General features: G+C 36.3%; 1 protein-coding gene across 1 annotated transcript in view; it reads right to left on the reverse strand.

Annotated features, from left to right (window-relative positions):
- Nucleotides 1-24658, reverse strand: part of LOC150104902 (uncharacterized) — a 62242-nt gene that overhangs the window by 12277 nt on the left and 25307 nt on the right. The window contains exons 2-3 of the mRNA XM_090396048.1: nt 6486-6698; nt 327-605 (exon numbers count right to left, since the gene is read on the reverse strand). Coding sequence (XP_090252174.1) covers nt 327-605; nt 6486-6698 — 492 coding nt within the window. The remainder of the gene's footprint in view (nt 1-326; nt 606-6485; nt 6699-24658) is intronic.

Consider the following 24658-nt stretch of genomic DNA (forward strand, 5'->3'; position numbering starts at 1 on the left):
TTATTTATTTATTTAGTTTTTACGGTGGATATTTCCATTGACATTTGTAAAAGATTTAACCAATTATTAATCTTTTAGACTGTTTAATCTGTCAAATAATTCCACTAGATTTTAGAAACTAGTGTCCACTGGACACTAGTTTCTCCAAACTAGTACAAAACTAATACTAAATAAATTCAACAGATTACGGATACTACTAGAACATAGTTGTTTTATTTAAATAAAGAGCAGATATTGGTTCATCATGAGCACTTTATCGAAAAACACCTCAATAAGAAGTCGAAAATATGATTTTATATTATTGTTATTTTATATTTATTACTTACCTTGTTCGGATCTCCTCCGAAGCAGTTGATGTTTTCTTTCACCCATCGAAGAGCTATCACCTGGTCCCATATTCCGTAGTTTCCCAATGAGTCGGTAATGGCGTTGTCTACCAGGATGTCCAGTGTCATGAACCCTAAAGTATAAAGTCTGTAATTCATCGAAACGAAAACGGCATTGACACTTTTGGAAACTCGTCCAGATGGGCTCAATCCAGGGTGATGCCCACTACCAAACTGTAGGAATCCTCCATGAATCCACACCATCACCTCCAGACCTGCCTGGGGAAAACAGGACGTGGTAATAGTGATCAACAAGAAAGTCATCATGGTTGAAATGAGCCGCGAGGAAAAAAAAGAGACACTTATATTGAAATTGTTAATAAAAATTTCAATGAAACCTAATTTGAAGCACGTATAAAAGGCGACATGATTACTGGGCAGTTCATGTGTTTTGAGTAATGCAAACAATATCACACCTATTATTATTATTATACGGGCACCTCCATGGAGTCCAAAGACTCATCGCGGGAGACCCAATCTATCATACCTCTCCTTTAACCCATTAACAGACAAAGCACTCACAGCTGACTCTGCCAACCTATTCCATTTATTCACAAGTATCCAAGCAAAAAATGTAGTCCTCACAACCCTATTAATCACACCTTTATTCAACTTCCAGGGATGACCCCTTGTTCTGGTCCCTCTGACGAAGTTCTCAACCATTTTTCCTGCATCTATCCTATAAAACCCTTTCAGCAACTTAAATGTTTCTGTCATATCCCCTATTTTTGTCTTATCAACCAACTTCTGCAATCCACACACCCTCAGTCTATTCTTATAGGGAACGTTCCACAGTCCACTCATCATCTTAGTCACTTGCCTCTGAATCTTCTCTACTACCTCCTCATCCTCAAGAAACCCAAGGGAACAGACTTGGCACAGTAATCCAGATGTGGGCGTATCAAGGCCTTATAAAAAGAAATAACAACTTCCTTATCTCTACTTGTTCTTCAATAGCTAAGTAATCTTATGGGCTACCTTAGCAATATGTCCTCTAAACTTTAACTCTCTATATCTACCCTAAATCTCTAGCGTCATCTATTTCCTGCAGTACAGTTACCTCAATGTGTTACGCAGCTTGTAACCCATTTATCCCGAAATAGATAACTTTACATTTCTTCGCATTAAACTGAAACCCGTTATATTTTTCCCACACTGACAGCCTATTTAAATAATTGCCTTGATTAACTGTTACTGTACCTAATTTTACATCATCAGCAAAAACTGAATATTTCATTTCAGGTTATTTCCTATATCATTTATGTACAATTTAAACAGTAGTGGTCCCAGCACTGAACCTTGTGGCACACCACTAGTCACCTGTTTTCACATCGATTCTGCCCCTCCATATACCACTTTTTGATATCTGTCCAGCAGCCACCCTCTTATCCACTTAACCAGTGTCATATCGATCCCCCATTTGTTTTAATTTGCGTAACAGTGTTTCATGTGATATTCTGTCAAGCGCGTTTGCAAAATCCTGCAAAATCATCGTGTAGTCATTTCCTTTATCCAACTCAGCAGTTACGCTATTATAAAACGTTAGTAAATTACTAAGGCATGACCGACCTCTCTTTTTTTTTTTTTTTTTACCAATTTTTCTATTACTTTTACCACCACGCCTGAGAGATACTGACTGGTCTATAATTTGTCACTGCAGTCTTAAAACCTCCGTTATGCAAGGGAGTTATTTTGCCCTCTTTGCAATCCCTTGGAACTCTACCAGAGCCAAGACTTCAATTAAAGAGACTAGTCAAAGGCATTACCAGTTCTCTTGCACATTCTCGCAAAATCCTAGCTGATATTCCATCTAATCCCACAGCTGTATTTACATTGAGATTCTGTAATAATATCCTAAGAAGCTCCTATTCATTCGCCTCTGTTCCCACATTATTAATGTCTATCACATTGGTTAAAGTAGTAACCTCACTATGATGAACTCACATGTGCCTAAGTTTATATTCTCATAAGCTCTGAGAAAAGTTTGAATCTGATGTAATTAAAAAAATGGATATATATCTAAACAATGCTAGAGGGAAGACTTTTAGGCTCTTTATCATAGTGTTTGAATAATTAATTTTTTATATTAATATTAATAAAAAAATTACTGCAGCTAAATGAAGTTTAAATTTTAATACTCGATTTCAATTTTTCAAACTACAGCCTGACCACATTAATAATGTGGATAAATAAAGCTTCAGCTATAATATATTCAATTCATTTAAATATTGGTTAATTCAGTAGCTTTTATCTCTCTGTGAATTAAAAACTGTGCATTATTTTATACAGTTCTAAAAGCTAGGTCAGATGTTGTAGTTTGAAAAATTGAAATCGAAATAATACACTATTGAACGCATAAAGACCGTGAACTATGCTTTATCTCGCCCTGCTGTTGTTAAAAACAAAGTAAATTAAAAAGTGTTACAACCACAGGTATTATCCGTAAGCTTCACAGTCTTATGGCCGAAATGGAAATATTTTTATTGATATAGACCAGCGATTTTCAACCGGTGTGCCGTGAGAGGTCTTCAGGTGTACCGCAAGATTTATGAAACCAAATTAATTGAAAGAAATCATGTCCTAATTAGCGATTTATTTATTAGTGTCTGGACTTCCCTCTTCTTGTGTGTATAAATCATTCAAAATTATGCCTATTTTTTCCGGATCATCAAAAAAATTAAAAAGAATATATTTTTTGTGTGCCGCAGAATTTTAATAATTAGTCTAGGTGAACCGTATTATGGAAAGGATTGAAAATCACTGTTATAGACTGATGACCAAACTGGTGGGCTCGTTCTTTAGGCCGAAACATTTCAGAATAACTTTCGTAAACGAAAATTACAATATTCCTTATAAGGACTGGCTTAAAGGGGCGAATCAAGAATGCTTTTCATCTTCCCCGTTAACTGTAAAGGACAGTGTACGGATTAGGTGTTACTGAGCTATTAAAGCTCTGATCATGGCAAGAGGGGTAACCGCAATAGCCGAGCCTCAGTTAGAACTTAATTGGCTACAGCATTGCCATCCATTTCCCTCCAAGGGAAATTCACCAAATCACCGCATCTCACGGTCGATTCCTTCCACCACAATCCTTATAAGTACTGTCTTTAAAGGGGCTAAGCAAGAATGCTTTTCATCTTCCCCGTTATCTGTAGAGGACAGTGTAGGGATAAGGTGTTATTGAGCTATTAAAGCTCTGATCATGGCAGGAGGGTAACAGCAATAGCCGAGCCTCACTTAGAGCTTCACTGGCTTCAGCATTGCCATCCAAGTGTATTGGATTGAATGAATCAGTCACCGCATCTCACGGTCGATTGATTCTTCATTCTGTATTCGATCCTTATAGTTCTTATAAGATAAGAACTGGGCGATGTACTGAGTCCCTTGACTCTTTATCCCGTCATCTGAATGAAGTAAACCTGTGTGAATGGGGTGTTATTGAGCTAAGTAGCTCTAGTCATGGCTGGGTAACGGCAATAGCTAAGCCTCAGTTAAAACTTCATTGGCTACAACATTGCCATTTGTTACCCTATCCTGAAATCAGATATTCTATTTTAAATATTGCATCTAAAATTGTTTATGGTGTTTTAAGAATAAATATGTTTTTTTTTGTTTTGTTTTTTAATACTGTGAAAATTTATTAATGATTGAATGAGTTAAATTAAAGCTTAAGTTAAAATATATGATTCTATTACATTTAGTTAACATTTATATTTAATATTCTTTTTTCTGTTTTTATTTACATATTATTACTTTAAATTTGGCAGTTATACGTGCGTATTTAAAATTAACGATCATTTGCAGAATATGTTATTTTGCTGATTGCAACTGTTCTGCGTTCTCTTTTCCAAAATAGTAGTTGGTCACAACTACCCGTTACGGTTTGCAGGGTTCTCAGAAGAATATAAGTATATTTTTATATTCTTTTGAGATATATGTTGTATTCGTTTGTGTAATATAATTTAATGGTTTAGGTAATAAATTATAAATTTCTGATTATGCCATTACAGGCAGCGGTATCTATTTCTGAATTTGAAGTTTTGCATAAGCAAAAATTAAAATACAGAAATAGATACAGAAATAAAATGAGGAAATAGATCTTCTGGTAAAATATCTACAAAACTCTATTGATATCCACTCTTCCTGGGCTTTTATGCAATTTAAAACCTTTTGTGGCTAACTGGTTATAAGAAGACTAGGTCTATATTACCATCTAAAACTGAATTGGGTTAGTGTTCTTTTGTGAAATTTAACTATTAATTCCACACTTTTCTTAAGAAATAAAAATGAAATCGGAGTTAAAACAATACATTGATAACGTAAAGTACTAGAAGTTTCAGCAAAGTTTTTAAACAATTCCTGAAAGTTTAGTTTTTTAAAGATTATCAATTAAAATTAAATTATATTTTGAAATACACCTTTTGGTTTTATTAATGTGAAAGTTACAAATTAATTCTTAATGTTGTTTTCGGACACAAGTTTCGTCGATATGAATCTTGCATTATCCAATGCTATAACTTTCAAAAAAAAGTTTTAAAATTAAAATAAAATGCTAAATAATTCCATTATAAATAAATCCAATATTTGCGAGTAAATCGTAAGAAACTAATGCAGCATAAAATATAAATCACTGAAACTGAAATTATTTAAAGAAATCTAAACCAAACACAAATAACATATTTTGAAGTTTTTACTTACTTCATTATCACTCTTTTCAACTTTTATTTACCAATCAAGCTTTTTTTTTTTTTTTTTTTTAGTAAAGGATAGAAGAATGAAACCCAGGGTAACGGATGGCAATGCTGTAATCAATGAAGTTTTAACTGAGGCTCGGCTATTGCCACTACCCAGCCATGACTAGAGCTTTTAATTCAATAACACCCCATCCACACAGATTTTATTCATTCAGATGAAGGGATAAAGAGTCAAGGACTCAGTCCATCTCCCAAAGAATTTTTATTTTATAAAATATTTTATGTACGTTCTCGTGCATGAAAGCTAAATCAGAGAGAGTGAGAGGGCTCGACTGTGTTGTTTATTTTATTTTATTGTTTTTAATTTATATAAGGATTTTAAAATAAGCAAGCCGCTTACTTTCCTTTATAGCTTTTGAATTAATTAACTTATCTTTTTCACCTTTAATTGTTACAGGCAGCTCAAACGTATATGTAGGCTTCTTTCAAGAGATATGACTAATTTTCTCTCAAAAACATCACAAAAGCGCTTCAGTATTTAAAACTTTCTTTTTAATATCTGATAACAGTTCATTTGAGATTCTAGACTTTGAGATATGCTTGCTGCTTCTGGTTTACCTAGCTAACTTACTAAATAACTATTTGATTTTGCTGAATCAAGCTAGAAACTTTCGTCACAAAGGAATATGAATCCCTCTCTGGCAATTACGGGAGTGAAACCACTCGACCGAAGTATCTTTACTCTGAAATTTTATATCACATACAAATGTAAACTATACAAAGGTTGAGGGGAAAAGCAGTAGCAACCAAGAGATTTTTTATTCGTTAGTTTATTTGTAAGTTTTATAAATTGTCCTTACATTCTCTGAGTATGATCACGAGATACCTAAAGAGCTTTTTTTCCCATCTTCGTGCAAGAAAACTGGGAAATTTCACCTCCAAAACGTTTGAGTATCCGCAGGCAATAGTTTTGCTTAATATAAATTAAAGGAGTGCTAGTCTATGATTTTTCTGCATTCTGAGGGACAGCATGCTGAAGAAGAACAATACTCGTACAATACGAAGCTACGGTCAGGAGGCCAAGTCAACCATATATATAGCAATGTTTGTATTATATAGGCTTCTTATAAACGAAACGAACATTTGGCAACGATAGATCCCAGGGGATCACGATATATAAGCTTTATCTTAATCACCAGCACTGGAGATTAAGATAAGTTCTGTGATCATGCTGTTTTAGACTGCTAAATTGTCATTACGTAAACTTTGCCCTTATCATGGTTGAAGTACGATTTCATTGGCATTTTCGTGTATTGTGTTGCGCTACTGTTCTCCTTAACCCTGCTAGAATATTGTCTATTTATAATCATGTTCAAAAAGGTGCTAATCCACGGTATTTCCTTACCGAGGGGTCCAAAGTGGGTGTCCACACATTCAGGAACAAGCAGTTTTCGTGCCCTTCGTACTGTTTGGTGTAAGGATTCAACTGAAAACAAGGAGGACCAAAATTTTTTGCCTTGTCTCGACGTCGACCATTGCACCACGATTTGTCCGACCACAAAGGCACTGGTTTCCTCCACCTTAAATTTCCAATTGGTGGACGTGCAAATGGGATACCCTGTAAGAGAAATAAATAAATAAACATACATATATTTGTAAAGTATTAAATATGTAGGAAAAAGTATTAAAAGTTCGTAGAATGGTAATGTTTTCCTCTTTAGTAATAAAAAAGTAGGACCCTCTCCAAAGAGTGCCATCTATAGGCTAGGTGGCGAGCTATTATTGTTTTCTTTAAAAAAAAGAATGCCATCTATGTATGAATCAGCACCGTCAGTATCATTTATTTTCCAATCCGATAAAGTGAAAAGAAATAACAAATCATACGCGTTCAAAGGACTGAGTAATGGATTCTTTTCAATGGTATTACAAGTTAATATCTATTATTTTTTATCTTTTCTGCTGATGAAGCCTCTCAATGGTTTTATTTCTGAGGAAAAAAGACCTGATAATCAAAGGTTTGATTATCTTAGTCCGAAATAACACAACGTTTAGCCAACTACGATGATACAAATAATAAAGTTTTAGTAAGGATACATTGTAATCCTGTAATAAGCAGTTGCCTGATGCCGAGATGGCTACTATCCTCTGATCAGTGATTTCGTATTCTAAAAGCTATCAAATGTGTTTCGGCAAACCATTTTATTCCTCTTTACACAGTACAGTCTTAAAGCTCCCTTTAAAACAAGTTAACGTAGGTTTTTCTTAGAAATAAAGCTTCGAATATTCTTCCGTCAAGGATAAGATTGGAACTTGTTTCGTTTCCAGGTATATGATGCACTGAGCTACCAATTAGCCTTAGAAAAGTACGTGTGAACATTTATTATTTGAATTTCTGCAATCTCAAGGTAACAGACTGACTTAACAGAATTATTATCCATTTCCTAATATCGTGGTGGACTGGGTTTTTCACTCACCGGTAATATCTTGTACATGCTGTGACGCTAATTCCTCTAGATGTCTATGACGTCACATGATTCTGCAGCAATGATGAATGCAAGGCAATCCACATTCCTTCAATGGTTGGTGTAGTGTTTGTACGTACTAGCACATTCCAGAATATTCTATAAATGCCCACCTGAATTTCTTCAGGATATACCCAACCAAACTGTGTACTTTCAATTCTGCACATATCTAGACCGCAGATTGGGAGTATTTCATAATGGATGAGGACGATTGGTAACCCAATATTATGTCTGTAATGGGGATGTAAAATGAATGAATTAAACACGAAAAGATGAGTATTTACCAAAGTAAGAAAATATTATTTTATAATAATTGTAAAACTTGAAAGGTTTGTAATTATGACTTTCTCGGTGTTTTTTTTATTTATTCGTATGGAGTTCCCCCTGTTCCTTGACCGTCCCTTAGGACTGGTTGAGCCTTCCTAGTATGGGATTAAGTATGTATGAACAGTGTGTGTTCACGGGCCAGTGTGCCTGTTCTGTGGGACGAAAATCCCGAGTTTCCGGGTGAAAAAGCCCTCTACCACCGTCTGAAACAGCTAACTCACGTTCAGTCGAAATAGATCAGATGAAGGTTCCTCACTTCATGGACGGGAATCGAACCCAGGTCTTTCTTACCAAAGGGCTTCGTCTGTACTGACTGAGCTACGGAGGCTGTTTTGTTCGTGTTGAGAAACCAAGATCTGTAAAATTAACAAATATTTAAATATATTTAAATTATGCAGCAACGGTGAGCAAACATTCAAAACCCGGTACCAAAACTTTTTCTAGAGAGAGAGAGAGAGAGAGAGAGAGAGAATGAGACACTTTATTTATTTGGTAACCTGAGTGTAAAAAGAATGTCTTAGATCTTGAATAACGAGGCAGTTTCTTGTGAGGAAATGTAGCATATTACCGTAGAGAAACATTCGGAATGTTAAAAGGCATTCTAAGGGCGATATCTGCTAAACGACTTAGCCATTCAGTTTGGAAACTGTTTGTAAAATAAACAGGGGGGAGCTCAGTTAAAGAGATATGTCTAAAAATAGTGAACAGTATCGTCGATACTCAAGGAAACAAACGCATCTTATTACCCCGATACGAATCCGAAAGAAATAGTTCCAGTAAATAGACCTTTCGAGGCCTGTAATCAAACATCTGTGTCCCAATAGCCTCGTTGTCGGAGAGCTTCCCATTTACCATCTCTCTCTCTCTCTCTCTCTCTCTCTGAAGGAAACAGATAATGTTAGGTATCAATTTATCACTCAAGTAATGGAACAGAACAAAAACACACGCTTCATTGCTAAATAAAGATAAAGAAGAGAAAAACAAACAAACAAACGAATTGTAATGGCGTATTTCGAAACAGTTTATTCTTATTTCCAGACTATTGCAGAAAATGAGTACGAAATCTCAATTCTAAATTCTCTATTAAAATCTTTGAAAAATCTATTAAAATCTTGAAATCTCTTTATAGGTTAACACATTTGTGTATAAATGTTGGAAAAATGAAAGCAAATTTCCCATTTGGGGAGAGAGAGATTCCTTTCAATCGTTATGAAAGCAATTTAAATACTGGACTTGAGCATATAAAAGAATTAACACTGTGTTCAGGTCCAACAAAGTCTTGTCAGACAACTAGCGGAAGAGGGATGTTACTACAAAGGAATGAATATTAAATGATTCCAAATGTAGCAGCATTAAACGTAGATTACATTTACGAGAGTAGGCTGAAAAGTTCTGATGAACACCAAGAACAAAAATGATATTAAAGAAACTGATATAACTACAAGAAAGAACATATCTTAAACCCTTTAATCCCAATTGTAATAATTTGTTCTTTTTCTTTTAGGATATATAAGGAGACATGTCAGAGGTTTTGAAGAAATTCGAAGACACGGAGGAGAAGGTCGTCATCAAGTTTTGCGTGCTGCAAGAAACGTCCTTAACTGAGATTCACCACACTTTGTGTGAGACTTTAAGGGATTGTTCCCCAGCATATCCAACAGTTGCCAGATGGGTGGGAAAGTTTAAAACTGGGCATCCTGGACAACAGATGCCTCCAGGAAGCCCTTCCACAGCTATCACGTCTGAAACATCGATGCGGGCGCATGCCATGATCTTTGATGACAGACGAATACCTGCCGAAAACATTGCAAAGACTCTGGGAATATTCAGGAGTTGGGTCATTATCTACCAACATCTGGACCTGCAGAAGCTCTCAGCGAAGAATCTCCAAATGTTTGAAATCCGACTAAAATCGAAAACGTGTGCTGTTCATCTAAAGGGATTGAATTTTCGGCCATTTTGAGAACTCACGTGCAAATATTTGGCTCGTATTGTAACTGTTGATGAAACATGACTTAATCATACGACCCAGAGACCAAAAAAACAGTCAATGAAGGGGAGACACAAAGGTTCTCCACGACCAAAGAAGTTTTGAACTCTAAAGGCAGCAGAGAAAGTTCATACCATTGTCGTTTGGGATATGGATGGTGTAATCCTTACCAAGTACCCCAACAAAAGGTTAAACTGTTACAGGAGCAGTTTATTCAACCATTATGAAGGAGCTGAAGGAGCTACTGAAGGAAAAATGCCGCGGGAAACTTAGCAGAGGCGTGTTGCCTTTGCAGGACAACGCACCTGCTCACACTGCTCATGAAACCCAACAGACAATACACAACTTCAGATTTCAATGTCTGCCTCACCCACCCTATTCTTCAGACCTGGTCCCATCTGACTATTTCCAATTCCTAATTTAACAGAAACACTTGAAAGAAAAACAAACTTTTCCGCAGATGATGACATCATACTTGCAACTGATGCCTGGTTTGTGCAACAAGGGAAAGACTTTTTTTTCTCAGAAGATCGCAGATGATGCAGCAGCGTTGTAAAACGAGTATAACATTCCGTGGGTAATATGTATAATAATAGGTAAATTACATGGTTCTACCGCAATTCCTTCACGGTGATTATCACAACTTTTCAGCATACCTTCGTAATCGTAATATAGATTAAATGTAATTGGGGGAAAATGCTGCTCTTTAGAATTTCTCCATTTCAAAAAACTTGGAAATGTCAAAGTTAAGATTTACTCTCAATTGTATACACCAATCTGCACAACTCGAAAAAGAAATCATGGGCAAATTAAGTATATAATAGATATACACTGCTTGGAAAGAAGTCAGCCGACACTATAGTGCGAGGAGCGAACAGCCATGGTACGTCCGCCTTAATAAGATGTAGGACCTTCTTTCTCTGCAAGGACTGCAGCAATCTCACGGGACATTCCTTCCACAGGTGTACGATAGCGATCAGTGGGAATTTTGGACCATTCTTCCTGTAAGCATGTAATCAGGTCCTGGGCTATTATGAGGTGGACGTGCATTGACTTCACCTGACGCTCCAATTGATTCCACAGATGTTCAGTAAGGTTGAGTTCAGGGCGCTGTAGACGCTAGTCAAATGTGGTGATGTTCATGTCCACAAACTACGCAATTACAGCAGCAGCTCTATGACACGGTGCATTGTATTGCTGAAAGAGATAATGATCAGTAAACGCCACAAAGTAGGAAGCATTCCATTGTCCAGGATGTTCAGATACTTTTCGGAGTTCAATATTCGTGGCACCACAAACCGAGATCAGAGGCCAAACCAGGAAAATCAGTACCATAAAATCACACTACCACGTCCAAATTTCATAGTTGGGGTTACGCACTCTGGTAAGAGACGTCCACACCCCACTCGTCCATCTGCTCTGTAGAGGGTGATAGTCGTTCCATAACACAGTTTTCAAGCTTCCATGTCCCACTGTACACGCTCTTCGAACCTAAAGACGACGCTTCATTTTGATTCGGACAATGTGGGGATGGAAACTCATGTTTTGAGCCTCGGTTCTGAATGTTTTTATGCAAATTCGTGTTCAATCGATGCTCGGAACTCCGCATTCAACGTGTCAGCTGACGAATGGCGGTTTTTTAAATATTATCGTTCGTAGCACCTTACGATCACGTTGGGTGAGTGTGATAGGTCGTCCACTGCGGGTAGCACATACAGTTGACTCTCCGTGTTTCTATTTTACTATGGTATCACGTGATTATTTATCTGGGATGGCCCAATTTGTCAACAATTTGAGGAACAGATTGGCCCTCAACAGGGCATCCTATCACAACGCCTCTTTCGAACTCCGTCAGTTCCCTTGAAGGCACAGTTGCACTTGGGAGCGTCATATTCCTCCGATTTATAACGGCTGCAAACACGTGACTCGTTATTTGGCATGATATCCCTTGACCATGGGAGAATCCGTTAACTTATTTCCAAGCAGTTTATGTGCTATCACATGATAGTTATATGATAAATATTGGTAATTATATATGAAAATAATTTAAAAAAAATAAACATATATAGACAGAAATTATTTGTTATGTGTCTGGATATGAAATTTTATAATGGATTAAAGTGTTGCACAGAATACGTGTGTAGGAGACTTTAAGCACGAAGACATTCCGCTATATTCTTATAATTCAGTTCTCCGGAAGTAAACAAGAACAAATATTGTGTATTCCATCTGGAATGATTAGTTTCTCTCTTTTCGATTATGTTTTCTTAAAGATGGGAGAGCGTAAAAATAGAACCATTAGAAAAAACCTTTGGTATATTTTATGACATCGTAATGAGCCATTGACTCATCACGATGTCAAGAATTTCTACACCTGAATTACTCAATGTCATTCCAAATCGAAATTATTTTTAGATATGCTATCGATAATTGCTTACTCCTTCCACAGTATTTGAAAGTAATCAGCTATCGTTTCATTAATACAACTTCCTGTTTTCCTGTTGTCGTCTCGAACTATCTATTACATTAGAGCAAATGTTTGTCGGAAGATTCTCATAACGAAAACTGAACTCACAAAACTAAACGAAACAAAGAATATCCTTTCTTATAAAATTCATGCAAATTGCTCCCCTTTAAGGAACCAGCCATTCATTTCACTTTTTTTTGAACGAAACGAGAACAAAAAGAACGAAAATTCTCTATAAAAGTTGTGAAACAGAGTTTTATGCAGACGAGGAATTTTAGCGTTCTTTTCTAGCAGATTGAGGTGGTTTCACTAAAAATATTAAAAGAATAGAGAAAAGGAAGCAGAAATGCTGGAAAAGAACATTAACTGCGAGATACCGTGCTCAGAGAGAGAGAGAGAGAGAGAGAGAGACCATTTCCCAGTATGGAAACACGTAAATTGAACATGCATTTCACATAAAAGAAACATGTCGTGCCAGACTTAGAAGAAAATCACACGAAAAGAAAGAGGAAAGTAGTCGCAGTTGTTTCGCTGTATACGTGTGTGTGTGTGTGTGTGTGAGAGAGAGAGAGAGAGAGAGAGAGAGAGAGAGAGAGAGAGAGAGCATGTAATCTCCATAGCAAGAAGCAGAAGTGTGCACTCTCCAACAGTTCTGTTTACCACATTTTCACGAACAACTTCGTGTCACCAATCTGACATTTACAACGCTGCATTACCATAAGAATACTTTTTGTTGATTTTATTTACTTCCAACGGTAAGCTTAATAGGGGTTTTATTATCAATCTACAGCAATAAAGATCCTCACAAATCGGAAACTGTTTAGAATTCTTGCTTCCTTAATTTTGTCCATAACATTACTCTGCTACTTTTCTTTACGAATTGGCATGAAGCAACTAAAGCTAGAAGGTATCAGTATGTGATGCCCATCAAACTGCGTGTATTCATATTTTTTTTAAGGGACACATGCCACTTAGCTCAGCCCCAGTTAATAAGATACCAAAAAAAACAACAAAAGGAATGGATTTCCACAATAGGCTTTGAATTCCTGTCTTTCCGAGCTAAGAAAATTTTTTTATTATTCTGACTGCATCCCTGTAGTATAAGTAGCTTACTTCACTCTAATTGACAATCGCTGTTTGTTTGAGCAATAAAATGCCTGTTTCCTCAGTATCGTATTATTTAAATATTCTCTTCATGTATTCGGTCTTTTGCAAACATTTCATAAGCAGTCAGAATCGTCCATTTCGATTTTTGTCAATATCACAACGAAATCCGTTAGGTTTTGTTACACAAATTTATATTTTGATTGTTACTCTTTTACTTATTATTAAAATACGATATATCCCCACTTCTCAGCCTTCTATATATCAAGTTTACAACAAAAGATTTTTTTTTATTGGTTAGATAGGTAAAGCAAGAATGCTTTTCATATTCCCCGTTATCTATAGAAGAAAATGTATGGATGGGGTGTTATTGAGCTATAAGCTCTGATCATCGTGGGGTAACAGCAATAGCCGAGCCTCACTTAAAACTTCATTGGCTACAGCAGAAGTCGCAAACTGGCCTGTGGGCCGGATACGGCCCGCGACGGCTTGGTATCCGGCCCGCGACCTTTATGATTTCTTTTCTAAAAAGCAATGTTTCTAACATCCTGCGGGGATTAAAACAGAAAAAAAATTCAAACTTCGAAATGTTTTATGGCAGCTTTAAACAAACGTAAACTTATTACTGCAAATCTTTATACTATGTTTCTATCATCAAATGTTGGCAATACTGAATGGAAGTTACTTGTCACGCAGTCAGTTTAAGCCACGTGATACAATAATGTCAATAAGTTACAGGTTACCATTGTAATATGATAATGTGTCAATAAAACCTTACCTCAATAACTATTTTTTTTTTGCCCATAACAATGCCTGAATTTAAAGTTAAAAAAAGAAAAACAGATCAAGAAGGCTGAACGTTTCAAGAAAAATGGGAGAAGGCATATTTCTTTGTGGAAGCAAAAATATTCCAGAATATAACCTAAAACACCATTATGAAACAAACTTTAAGAACTGTGATAAATATACAGAAAAGATATACGAATGTTATCACAACGAGTGATGCAGCTGCTAAATGACGTTACGTCATAAGTGAAAAATTTGCTCGGGTTTTGAAACCTTTTACTGATGGAGAATTTATTAAAAATTGTATTTTAAGCGCAGTCGAAATCACATGTCCGGAAAAAAAAGCAAGCATTTCAAAGTATAAGCCTATCAGGAAATACAGTTGCGGAGCGTATCGAAGATATAGCAGAGAACTTCCAAGATATATTGTGTGAAAAAATAAAGAGTTTTGTAGCGTTTTCCATTGCAGTTAAAGAATGTACAGACATTATTAATACTTCCCAGTTAGCAATATTTATTTGTGGCGTTGATGACGATATTAATGTGACTGAAGAACTATTGGATACAGTGCCTATGTCAGGAACAACGACAGAAATGATTAATATTTGTGTATTGTGAAAAGTCTTGAAAATGCTCACGCGGACTGGTCAAAATTAGTAAGTGTGACTATAGATGGGGCTCCTGCTATGGTTGGTGTTAACGTCGGACTCGTTTACAAAACTTCAAATGAAAAAGGAAATGTTGTGAAAGGACAAATTTAAATCGCTTCATTGCATAATACACCAAGAGTCACTTTGTGCCAAAATACTAAAGATGGAATATGTCATGAGTGTAGTAATTAAAACAGTAAACTGGACACGCTCTCACGCCTTGAATCATCGACAATTCAATGCTTTGTTGGATGAATTGGATTTACAATACAGCAGTTTGCTATATTATACGGAGGTTAGGTGGCTTAGTCGTGGCGTCGTTTCAAAAAGATTTTTTGAACTCTTAAAAGAAATTGACATCTTTACTTCCTCCAAAGGAAAATTGATTCCTCAGCTCACCGATGAAGATTGGTGCAAAGACTTGACCTTTTTAGTTGACATACAAGCCACTTAAACACTTTGAATACTGCTCTTCCAGGACGTGAACAGTTGATATGTCATATGTATGATTTAATGAAGTCATTTCTGGCAAAACTATCTTTGGCAAACCCAGTTGGAAAAGAATAATTTAGTCCACTTTCCTACATTTAAATCGATTTCTCGAAATAATAATGATGCTAAAAATTACATTCCCCAAATTGGAAAATTGAATTTGAAAAAAGATTTTCTGATTTCAACCAGTTTGAAAACGAATTACTATTATTCAGTTCACCTTTTTTAATTAATATTGAAAATGTTGACGAAGAATTACAAATGGAAGTAATTGAACTCCAATGCAATATTGAACTAAAATATAAATATAACGAAGTTGGCATACCACATTTTTATAAATACCTCGGCAGTCAATATCCCAAATATAAATTTATTGTGCAAAAATGTTGTCAATCTTTGGGTGTATGTGAGCAATTAATTTCAATTATGAAACTTAATAAGTCAAAGTTCCGCTCACGGATAAAAGATTCTCGATTAAATGCAATACTTCATATTGCAACACGAAACGAGAAAGCAGATATTGACATGTTAGTACAGAGAAAAATATGTCAGATTTCAGGATCAAAATCAAATTAAAAAAAGGACTCGTAGATAAAAATCTTTATTTTTGTAAGTCAAAATTATGTATTTAAATAATTTTCTTAAAGTATGAATAAAATGTAATTGAACTTATATTTTCTAAACTTGCTATATTTTTAAAATTTAAAAATAAAAATGGTTATAAATTTAAAATTTAAATGGCGGTGTAACTGTTTACGTAAGTCGTAAAGGCCCGGCAACAAAAGGGCTTTGTTAAAGCCTTTTTTTTTTTTTAGTTTATGTTTTGGTTCACAGAATAATATTGAATACAGCCCGCGTCTGGTATACATCTAATTGACTGGCCCTTTGCTGCGTTTGAGGACCTTTGGGCTACAGCATTGCTATTTGTTACCCTGAGTCCTTGACTCTTTATTCCTTCATCTGATTGAATAAAATGGGTGGAAAATGGGTTATTGAGCTAAACGCTCTAGTCAAGGCGAGATAACGGCAACAGCCGAGCCTCAGTTAAAACTTCATTGGCTACAGCATTGCCATCAATTACCATGGAGGACAGACTCGATCCACAAAACTTTTTAATATTTCATATTTACTATCCATTGACTATTACATAAAAATAAAATGGTTTATTATGATATTTGAAAATTTTGAGCAATTTATGAAACTTTCTAAGAAATTTTCTTTAATATTATAATTAAAATAAATTATATTTTTGTTTTTATATACAATAAAAGCTGAATTTAAATAAAAAATCACGCTTGGGGTGAAATATTCCATATGAGTGATAAGATAATTTTGAAATATTTTGTACAGTTTATAAGCACATAAACACATCTTCCGTCATCTATCTATCTATCTATGTTCACTGGACATCTACAGATGCCGTATGGTCACTCCGATGCCTCGGTGACGTGCCACACTAGGCCTCGCCATGTAGTCCTGTTGTTTGCTTTTCTAGCGTCCTCAACTCTTTGAAGATCAGTCGCTCCACACACACACACACCATCCATCCATTTCATTGATGGTCTATCCCCTGCCTCTTTTGTCTGGAAATTTACCTTCTATTACTGTTCTGAGAAGTCTCCTTTCCATCCTTTCTATGTGTCCAAAATATTTTAACTTTCTTCTGTCAATATCCTTGAGGAGCCTTAAACTTCTATTAATCTTTTCTAACACCCATTCATTTGTACGCCTTTCAGTATATGATATCCTCAACAGCCTTCTGTAACACCACATCTCAAAAACAGATATCCGTTTCTTATCTGACTTCTTTAGGTTCCAAGTCTCACATCCAAGAGTCGCTGTTGGAAAAACAACTGCATCCAAAATCTTCAGCTTTGTTCCCATGGAGATAGATCCATCCTTCCAGATTTTAGAGAAGTCTCTGACAGTTGGTTTAGCCATTCCTAACCTTTTTCTGACATCTTCTGAACAGCAATTCTTTACATTACTAATGAATCCAAGTACTCAAACTTGCTGACTTCCTCAATTCTTGCTCTATTAAGATACACTTGTTTCTCAAGAGCTTCTCTGTTTGTATTTCCTTTGAGAATCATAATCTTTGTTTTGCTAGGATTGAGTTGAAGTCCTCTGTTATTACTAATCTTGTTAACGTTGTCAAGAATTAGTCCTAGTTCTTCCATGTCATTACAAAGGAGTACTGTAGCATCAGCATTCCTTAGATTACTGAACAATCTACCGTCTATCCTAATTCCTGTCTTGAGCTCATTCAATGCTTCAAGCGTGATGTCCTCCGCATATATACTAAACAAGTGAGGAGAAAGTAAACATCCTTGCTTAACTCATTTTCCAACTTGAAGCCAATCAGTCAATCCAACACCTGTTCTTACCGTGCTTCTTGCTCCTTATATAAGTTGGCTATAAACCTGATAGTGTGTTGAGGAAAACTCATTCTTTTCATTACTTCCCACAGTTTCACATGCTCAACACAGTCAAAAGCTTTATAGCAGTCTAAGAAACAGATTACCAGAGGGAGACCCAATTCTTTATATTTTTCTATCATCTGTCTAAGGCAAAGGATCTGATCTCTGGTGCCCCTTTCCTAAAACCTGCCTGTTCCTCAGACATCTCTCTCTCAATTTTGGCCTCAATCCTATATAGCATGATCTGCAATAAATGATCACCTTACCTCGGAAGACGGATTAAATCAATACAATCGAAACTAACAAATGTGAAAGAATTTTTTATATGTATATATTTATCGTTTTAGATGTTTTGTTTTGCTTTATATGAAGAAATAAAAAAAATAGCATTTAAATCGTGAGCATTGACTACACTGAGATGAAATTTATGTATGTTTGATCGGCAACTAACTGGATTAATATTAATCAATGATAAGAATTAATGCAGTTTTTTTTTTGGCTATCATTCTTTTTTTAGAAATGTAAAGCAATTCTTTCGTTCAGTTTTTATTAATTCGCGTTGAAGTTCTAAAGATTTTAAACTTTTTCTCTGCTAAATAATCGATCCTGCTGTAAAGTTTCGTAAGCTTCAGCTTGCTTGAAATCAATTAACAAACTGTATTCTTCATTGTCTTTATTATTTTGCAATTTCTTTTTCTCTTTATTATTTTGGAACACTTTGGGATTGGGCCAAAAGAATAAGGACAATGAAGAATACATATAATGAATTAAACTTGATTTTAATTCATTAAAATCAAATTTAATTCATTAAAATCAAATTTAATTCATTAAAATCAAGTTTACTTTTAATTAATTTAAAGTTAGTTAATTATATTCAACTTAATTATTATTATTATTACGTGATATATCCAAGGGGTCTATGGACTCATCGTGAGAGGTAACACAACACCCCACTACACAACTCACCGTTCCCCTACTTAATACTACAACTGCACAACAACCTACTACCATCAACGCACAACCATCTACCGCCCACCTCCACCAACAACAGTATTTTTGTTTGTAAACTGCGTCTGTTTTCACGGCCAATTTGACTCTATGTGGGATTTACATACTAAAAGAGGAGAACCCTAAAAAGAGAAATCTAAAAATGCCTGAGAGAAATAAATAGATTCGAAATATCATCCTCATCATTAGGAAGGTTCCAAGGTACGTGTCTTCTGTTTCATTATTTTTTCTCCCCGTTATACCTTACATTCATCAATTCTTTCATTTGTTAATTTGGCTGAAGGTTAGATAGTTGGGATTGCTTCATAACACATTGGTCTTAGCTGTTCTATATGTATAGAGTAAGAACCAGCATAACTTGTTTAGATACATTCAAAACATACACGTAAATGACTTCTACTAGAGAAAGCTTAAACCCAACTATTTTCCAAAAAAATGTTTATAACGGATACCTAAATTATCTGTTCATTTATTTATCTATAATGACCTCCTGAAAGATGAACACAATTGAGAATAATGATTTCTTTATTTATGTAATAGTTTCGACTAGAAAGAAAAATAGATATAATATTGCCATACAGGAGATAAAAAAAATCGGAATGTTTAAAAATCCAGATTTTCTATTATTTATAGTCCTTATAAGGACTGGCTTAAAGGGACGAAGCAAGAATGCTTTTCATCTTCCCAGTTATCTGTAGAGGACAGTGTAGAGATAAGGTATTATTGAGCTATTAAAGCTCTGATCATGGCAGGAGGGTAACAGCAATAGTCGAGCCTCGGTAAGAACTTCATTGGCTACAGCATTGCCATCCATTACCCTCCCAGGGTTTCATCCATTCAACTTAAATCCTTCTATTATATTATTTATAGTCCTTATAAGGACTGGCTTAAAGGGGAGAAGCAAGAATGCTTTTCATCTTCCCCGTTATCTGTATCGGACAGTGTAGGGATAAGGTGTTATTGAGCTATTAAAGCTCTGATCATGGCAGGGGTAACAGCAATAGCCGAGCCTCAGTTAGGGCTTCATTGGCTACATCATTGCCATCCATTACCCTCAAAGGGTATTAATCAATCTAACATTAGTATTATTTAGTTTCTTAAAAGAACTGGGCGATGGACTGAGTCCTTGACTCTTTATCCCGTTATCTGAATGAAGAGAATCTGTGTGGATGGAGTGTTATTGAGCTAAAAAGCTCTAATCATGGCTGGGTAACGGCAATAGCCGAGCCTCAGTTAAAACTTCATTGGCTATAGCATTGCCATTTGTTACCCTGTAAGTCCTAAAAAGGACTTTTCCACAATATATTCAATGATAATTCCTTATAAGAAGACTAGGAGACTGGCTTAAAGGGGCGAAGCACGAATGCTTTTCATCTTCTCCGTTATCTGTAGAGGAGAGTGTAGGGATATGGTGTGATTGAAGTATTAAAGCTCTGATCATGGCAGGAGGGTAACAGTAATAGCCGAGCCTCAGTTAGAATTTCATTGACTACAGCATTGCCATCCTTTACCCTCCCTCGTCCCTATATATTATATATTATTAAAGTTAAAACAGTTTATATATATATATAAACTGACTGAAAATTAATGTATGGTGTTTTTGTATTATATATTATATTATAATAAAATAAATTTTAAGAATTTAAAGTATTTTCAAATGAAATATCATATATCATTATAATTTAAGAAATATTTTAATTTGAAGTTTTCTTTTAATGAAATATCCCTATATATTATATATTATTAAAGTTGAACTTTGAACTTTGAACTTCTTTGGGAGAATGACCGAGTCCTTGACTCTTTATCCCTTCATCTGATTTTGGCTTGTGTGTGAGAGGATTATTGTGGGTAATTTACCCTCATTGTGAGCATTGTAAGTTGTATTAGCTGTCTTTTGCAATGGTGGATTTTGGTTTTTTGTGTTTGAATTGATCTGAGGGTTCGTAGTCCGCTGCCTGTTGAATTAGTTGATTTGGGTGATTATCTGTGAGTGCGAAGAATTTTTCTGTTATGCCTGTCATGTACGTCTTGATATCTGGAAGGTTAGCTTCTTGGTGTAACTGGAGGTTTCTCATGAACCAAGGGGCATTAAATGCCATTCTGAGGCATTTATTCTGGATCGTCTGTAATCTGTTGATGTTGCTTTGAGCAGTGTGTGCCCAGTTTGGTGAGGTGTAAGTTAGCTGGGGTCTTATGACTGATTTATAGAGGAGAATTTTGTTGTGTTTATTTAGGAAGCTGTTCCTATTCAAAAGTGGATATAGCTGAGCTATAGTCTGACTTGCTTTAGTGCAGATAGTATTTATGTGTGTCTTGAAGTTTAGGCGTTTATCAAGATGAATTCCTAGATATTTGGTAGAGTTGTGCCAAGGGATGATTTTTCCAAACATTTGAATCCTTGTGTTCGGTTCTGCTTTACGTCTGGTAAAAAGTACTGCTGAGCTTTTTCCTGGATTGATGGCAATGCGCCATTTCGTGTACCAGTCCTTTAATTCGTTGCCTGCTCTCTGTAGCTTGTTTGTGGCCAAATGTGGACGGAGGGATCTGGCTATGATAATTGTGTCGTCGGCATAAAGAGCAGTGATGGATGGGGACAACTTGGGGAGATCCGCCATGTATATGGAGAAGAGTAGTGGAGATAGCAGAGAGCCTTGTGGGACTCCTGCCATGACTTTCCTTTCTGTGGATCTGATTCCATTCAGTTTTATTTTAAATTTTCTGTTGCTGAGATAAGATTTTATGGGCAGAACTAGTGGTATTGGGGTTCCTACTTGGTGTAGTTTAAAAATTAGACCATGATGCCAAATTCTGTCAAATGCTTGCATTATGTCCAGGAAGACTGCGGCAGAGTGTTGGCGCCATTCATAGCTTTGGGTAATGTATTCGATAATTCTGTAAATTTGGAGAGTTGTAGAATGCTGTTTTCTGAATCCGAATTGTTCTTCTTGTATGACATGGTTGTTATCTGTTGCCTCTTGGATCCGTGTTAGTATAGCGCGTTCGGCTATTTTGCCTACACATGATAGAAGGCTGATGGACCGATAGTTCTGTGGAAATTTTGTATTTTTTCCAGGTTTAGGAATTATGAAGACATCCGCAAGCTTCCATCGCTCTGGAAAATAATTTAGCCGAAAGATGGCATTGGTGATTGCTACCAGATGCATAATCCCTTTACGTGGGAGTAGCTTGAGCGCCTTGTTCGTTATACCATCCGGACCCGGAGCCTTTTTGTTCTTTAGTTTTTTTATGATTTCATATATTTCTGTTGGTGATACGGAGTTGTTGTTGGATTGGAGTGAAGCGTTTTGAGATATTTTGCGAACTTGGATGTGTATTTTTCTTATGAAGTTTAAATCTACATTGGTATAGTTGGGGCTGCATTGCCTTTCTAAGCTGTCTGCAAATGCTTCTGCCTTTTCCTCATCAGTGTAGGCGACTCTATTTTCACCTTGGATTGGCGAAAGTGTGTTGCGTTTTGAACGAAGTGATCTCACCATTCTCCACAATGACTGATCCTCTGTGTTTAAGTGATATATCTTGTTATTCCAGAGTTCGTTACGGTGATCCTTTAGGGCATACCGAACCTGGTTTGTTGCTTTGTTAACTGCCTACTTATCTGCGGGATCCAATGTTCTCTGGTATTTTCATCTTAACCTATTTTCTCTCGGATGAGATGTTTTATGTCCTCTGGGAATTTATTTGGTGGTGCGCATTTGGTTTTATTTGTTGCATATGATATTGCTATTAGTAGTTGTTTTTCAAAGTTTTTCACTGCTTTTTCTATATCTTCCGTGGATGTTATATGTGGTACTGGGCCAATGTTTTCCTGGAAGATAGAGGGAAGTTGTTTCTAGTTTATAAAGGTGGTGGTGTTTTCTTTTTCATCTTGTATGGTGCCTAGTTGCAATATGATGGGGTTGTGATCCGAACGTAAGTCGTTAACTGCTTGTATTTGGTAGTTGTGAGCAATGTTTTTGAGTATTGCTATATCAAGTACATCTGGGCGGCCGGTTGCTCCGTAGTGTGTTGGTTCTGGGTCCTATTACTGTCATGTTTCTTGTAGTAGTATATGAGTTCAGTAGTTTGCCATTGGTATTTGAATTTCTGCTGTTCCATGTGGAATGTTTGGCGTTCAAATCTCCAGCTACGATTACTGCTTTACCTGCGTTTAGGATTTCGTCCAGGTCTGAATTTAGAAGTTTTTTGTTTGGGGGGTTGTAGGCTGCATATATCCTGATACTGCTTGTGTTTTCCATATGAATTTCTATTCCTGTGGGTTCCATGTGTTCTGTTTGGGGGGTTCGGCTATTGAGTTATGTTTTACATTACTTTTGACAAAGATGGCAGTGCCTCCACCTCTTGCATAGGTTCTGTCTGTCCGGTAAGTGCTATAATTGTTGATTCTAATCTTGTCACCCTGGGCGAAGGTGTGTTTCATTAATAAGGATGATGTCTGCTTCGGTTTCTGCTGCAAATTCCTGTAGTTCATGTATCTTGTTGGGTAGTCCATTTGCATTCCAGCTGACAATCTGTAATGATTTAGGTTCCCTATTGGCCTTATCCATTAAGGATTTCAACAAGCAGTGACTGTGTGTGTCTCAGGATGATATCCTTCGCTTCTTGAGTTGGTTTGGTTTGCCGGAGTTCGGCCAGCATTTCACCTATGTGGCTTGTTATGTTCTGTAGGCTAGGTTTGTTGGTTTGTTGTGACTGGGTTGATTTTGGATCTTTTGGTTTTGTAACTTCTGCATACGATCTTCCGTCCGTTATGGAAACTGTGGTTTGATGGGAGGACGTATGTTCTTGTAGAGGTTTGCTGGTTTTCAGTTGTCTCTTTTGGTTTTCAGGAAAATCTATGCAGCCCCTGTAGTTTGCGGGATATGGGCCTCCACAATGTGCACACTTTGCTGGTTGTGTGCGGGGTTTTTTGCATTCAATTGTAGCGTGTTTGCCCCCACATTTAACACATCGGTATTCTACTTTGCAGCAGCGTTGTGAGTGGCCAAACGTTTGACAGCGATGACATTGCGTCGTTGTCTGTTTATGTTTTAGCGATTCAGTCTTTATCACTAAATCGCAGATTGTTTGAAGATCGTAGATGTGTTTCTGGTCTTTGCTGATCTCTACCAATATTAGAGGGTATGGTGTTTTGTCAGCTCTATGCATACGGTTGACCTTTGTAGGTCTAAAGCCTTTGTTTTGAAGATCTGCTTGTACTTCTTCTATTGTTATGGATTCTGTCACCCCTCCGAGCACAACTTTCAGGTTCTTTTCGCTATTAAGTGCGAATGTGTGGTAGGGTAGCTTGTTGTTGTCCAGTAGTTTTGTTATTTGTCTGTAATCGGAAGAGGTTTTTGGCTGGATGCGAATTCCTTCTTCTGTATTAGGGGCTTCAGTAAATGATATTTCTAGGGTTCTCAGTGAAGTAGCAACTGATGTCCAATGGTTTTTATCTCTTAGAATGACTGGAGGTATTCTTTCTTTTGAATTTGTATTAGTGTCGGTCTCCATTTCTACTGTGTTGGGTGATTCTCTAGTAACTGAGATTTTTTTGGTTTTAGAGGTTTGGAATTCTTCTGTATCGGCTGTATCCAATACATGGTGGGCATTGTTTTGGGATATTTGCGCATCTTCAGGGTCTAGTGATTGCCCCGATCTTTGCTGTCCGAGGTCCAAAGCTGTCATGTGTTCATGGTGAAAATTTTCCTGAATGTTGTCTGTGGCAATTGTTGGGGGAAATGTGTCATAGAGCTTAACCTTTCCCGGCCAGTTAGTGTTAAGCAGTTCACCAAAGCGGATAAATTCCTGGTAA

Source organism: Typopeltis vanoorti, chromosome 7 (genome assembly GCF_054136105.1).
Source record: "Typopeltis vanoorti isolate ZY-2024b chromosome 7, IOZ_Tvanoo_1.0, whole genome shotgun sequence".
NCBI classification, from domain to species: domain Eukaryota; kingdom Metazoa; phylum Arthropoda; class Arachnida; order Uropygi; family Thelyphonidae; genus Typopeltis; species Typopeltis vanoorti.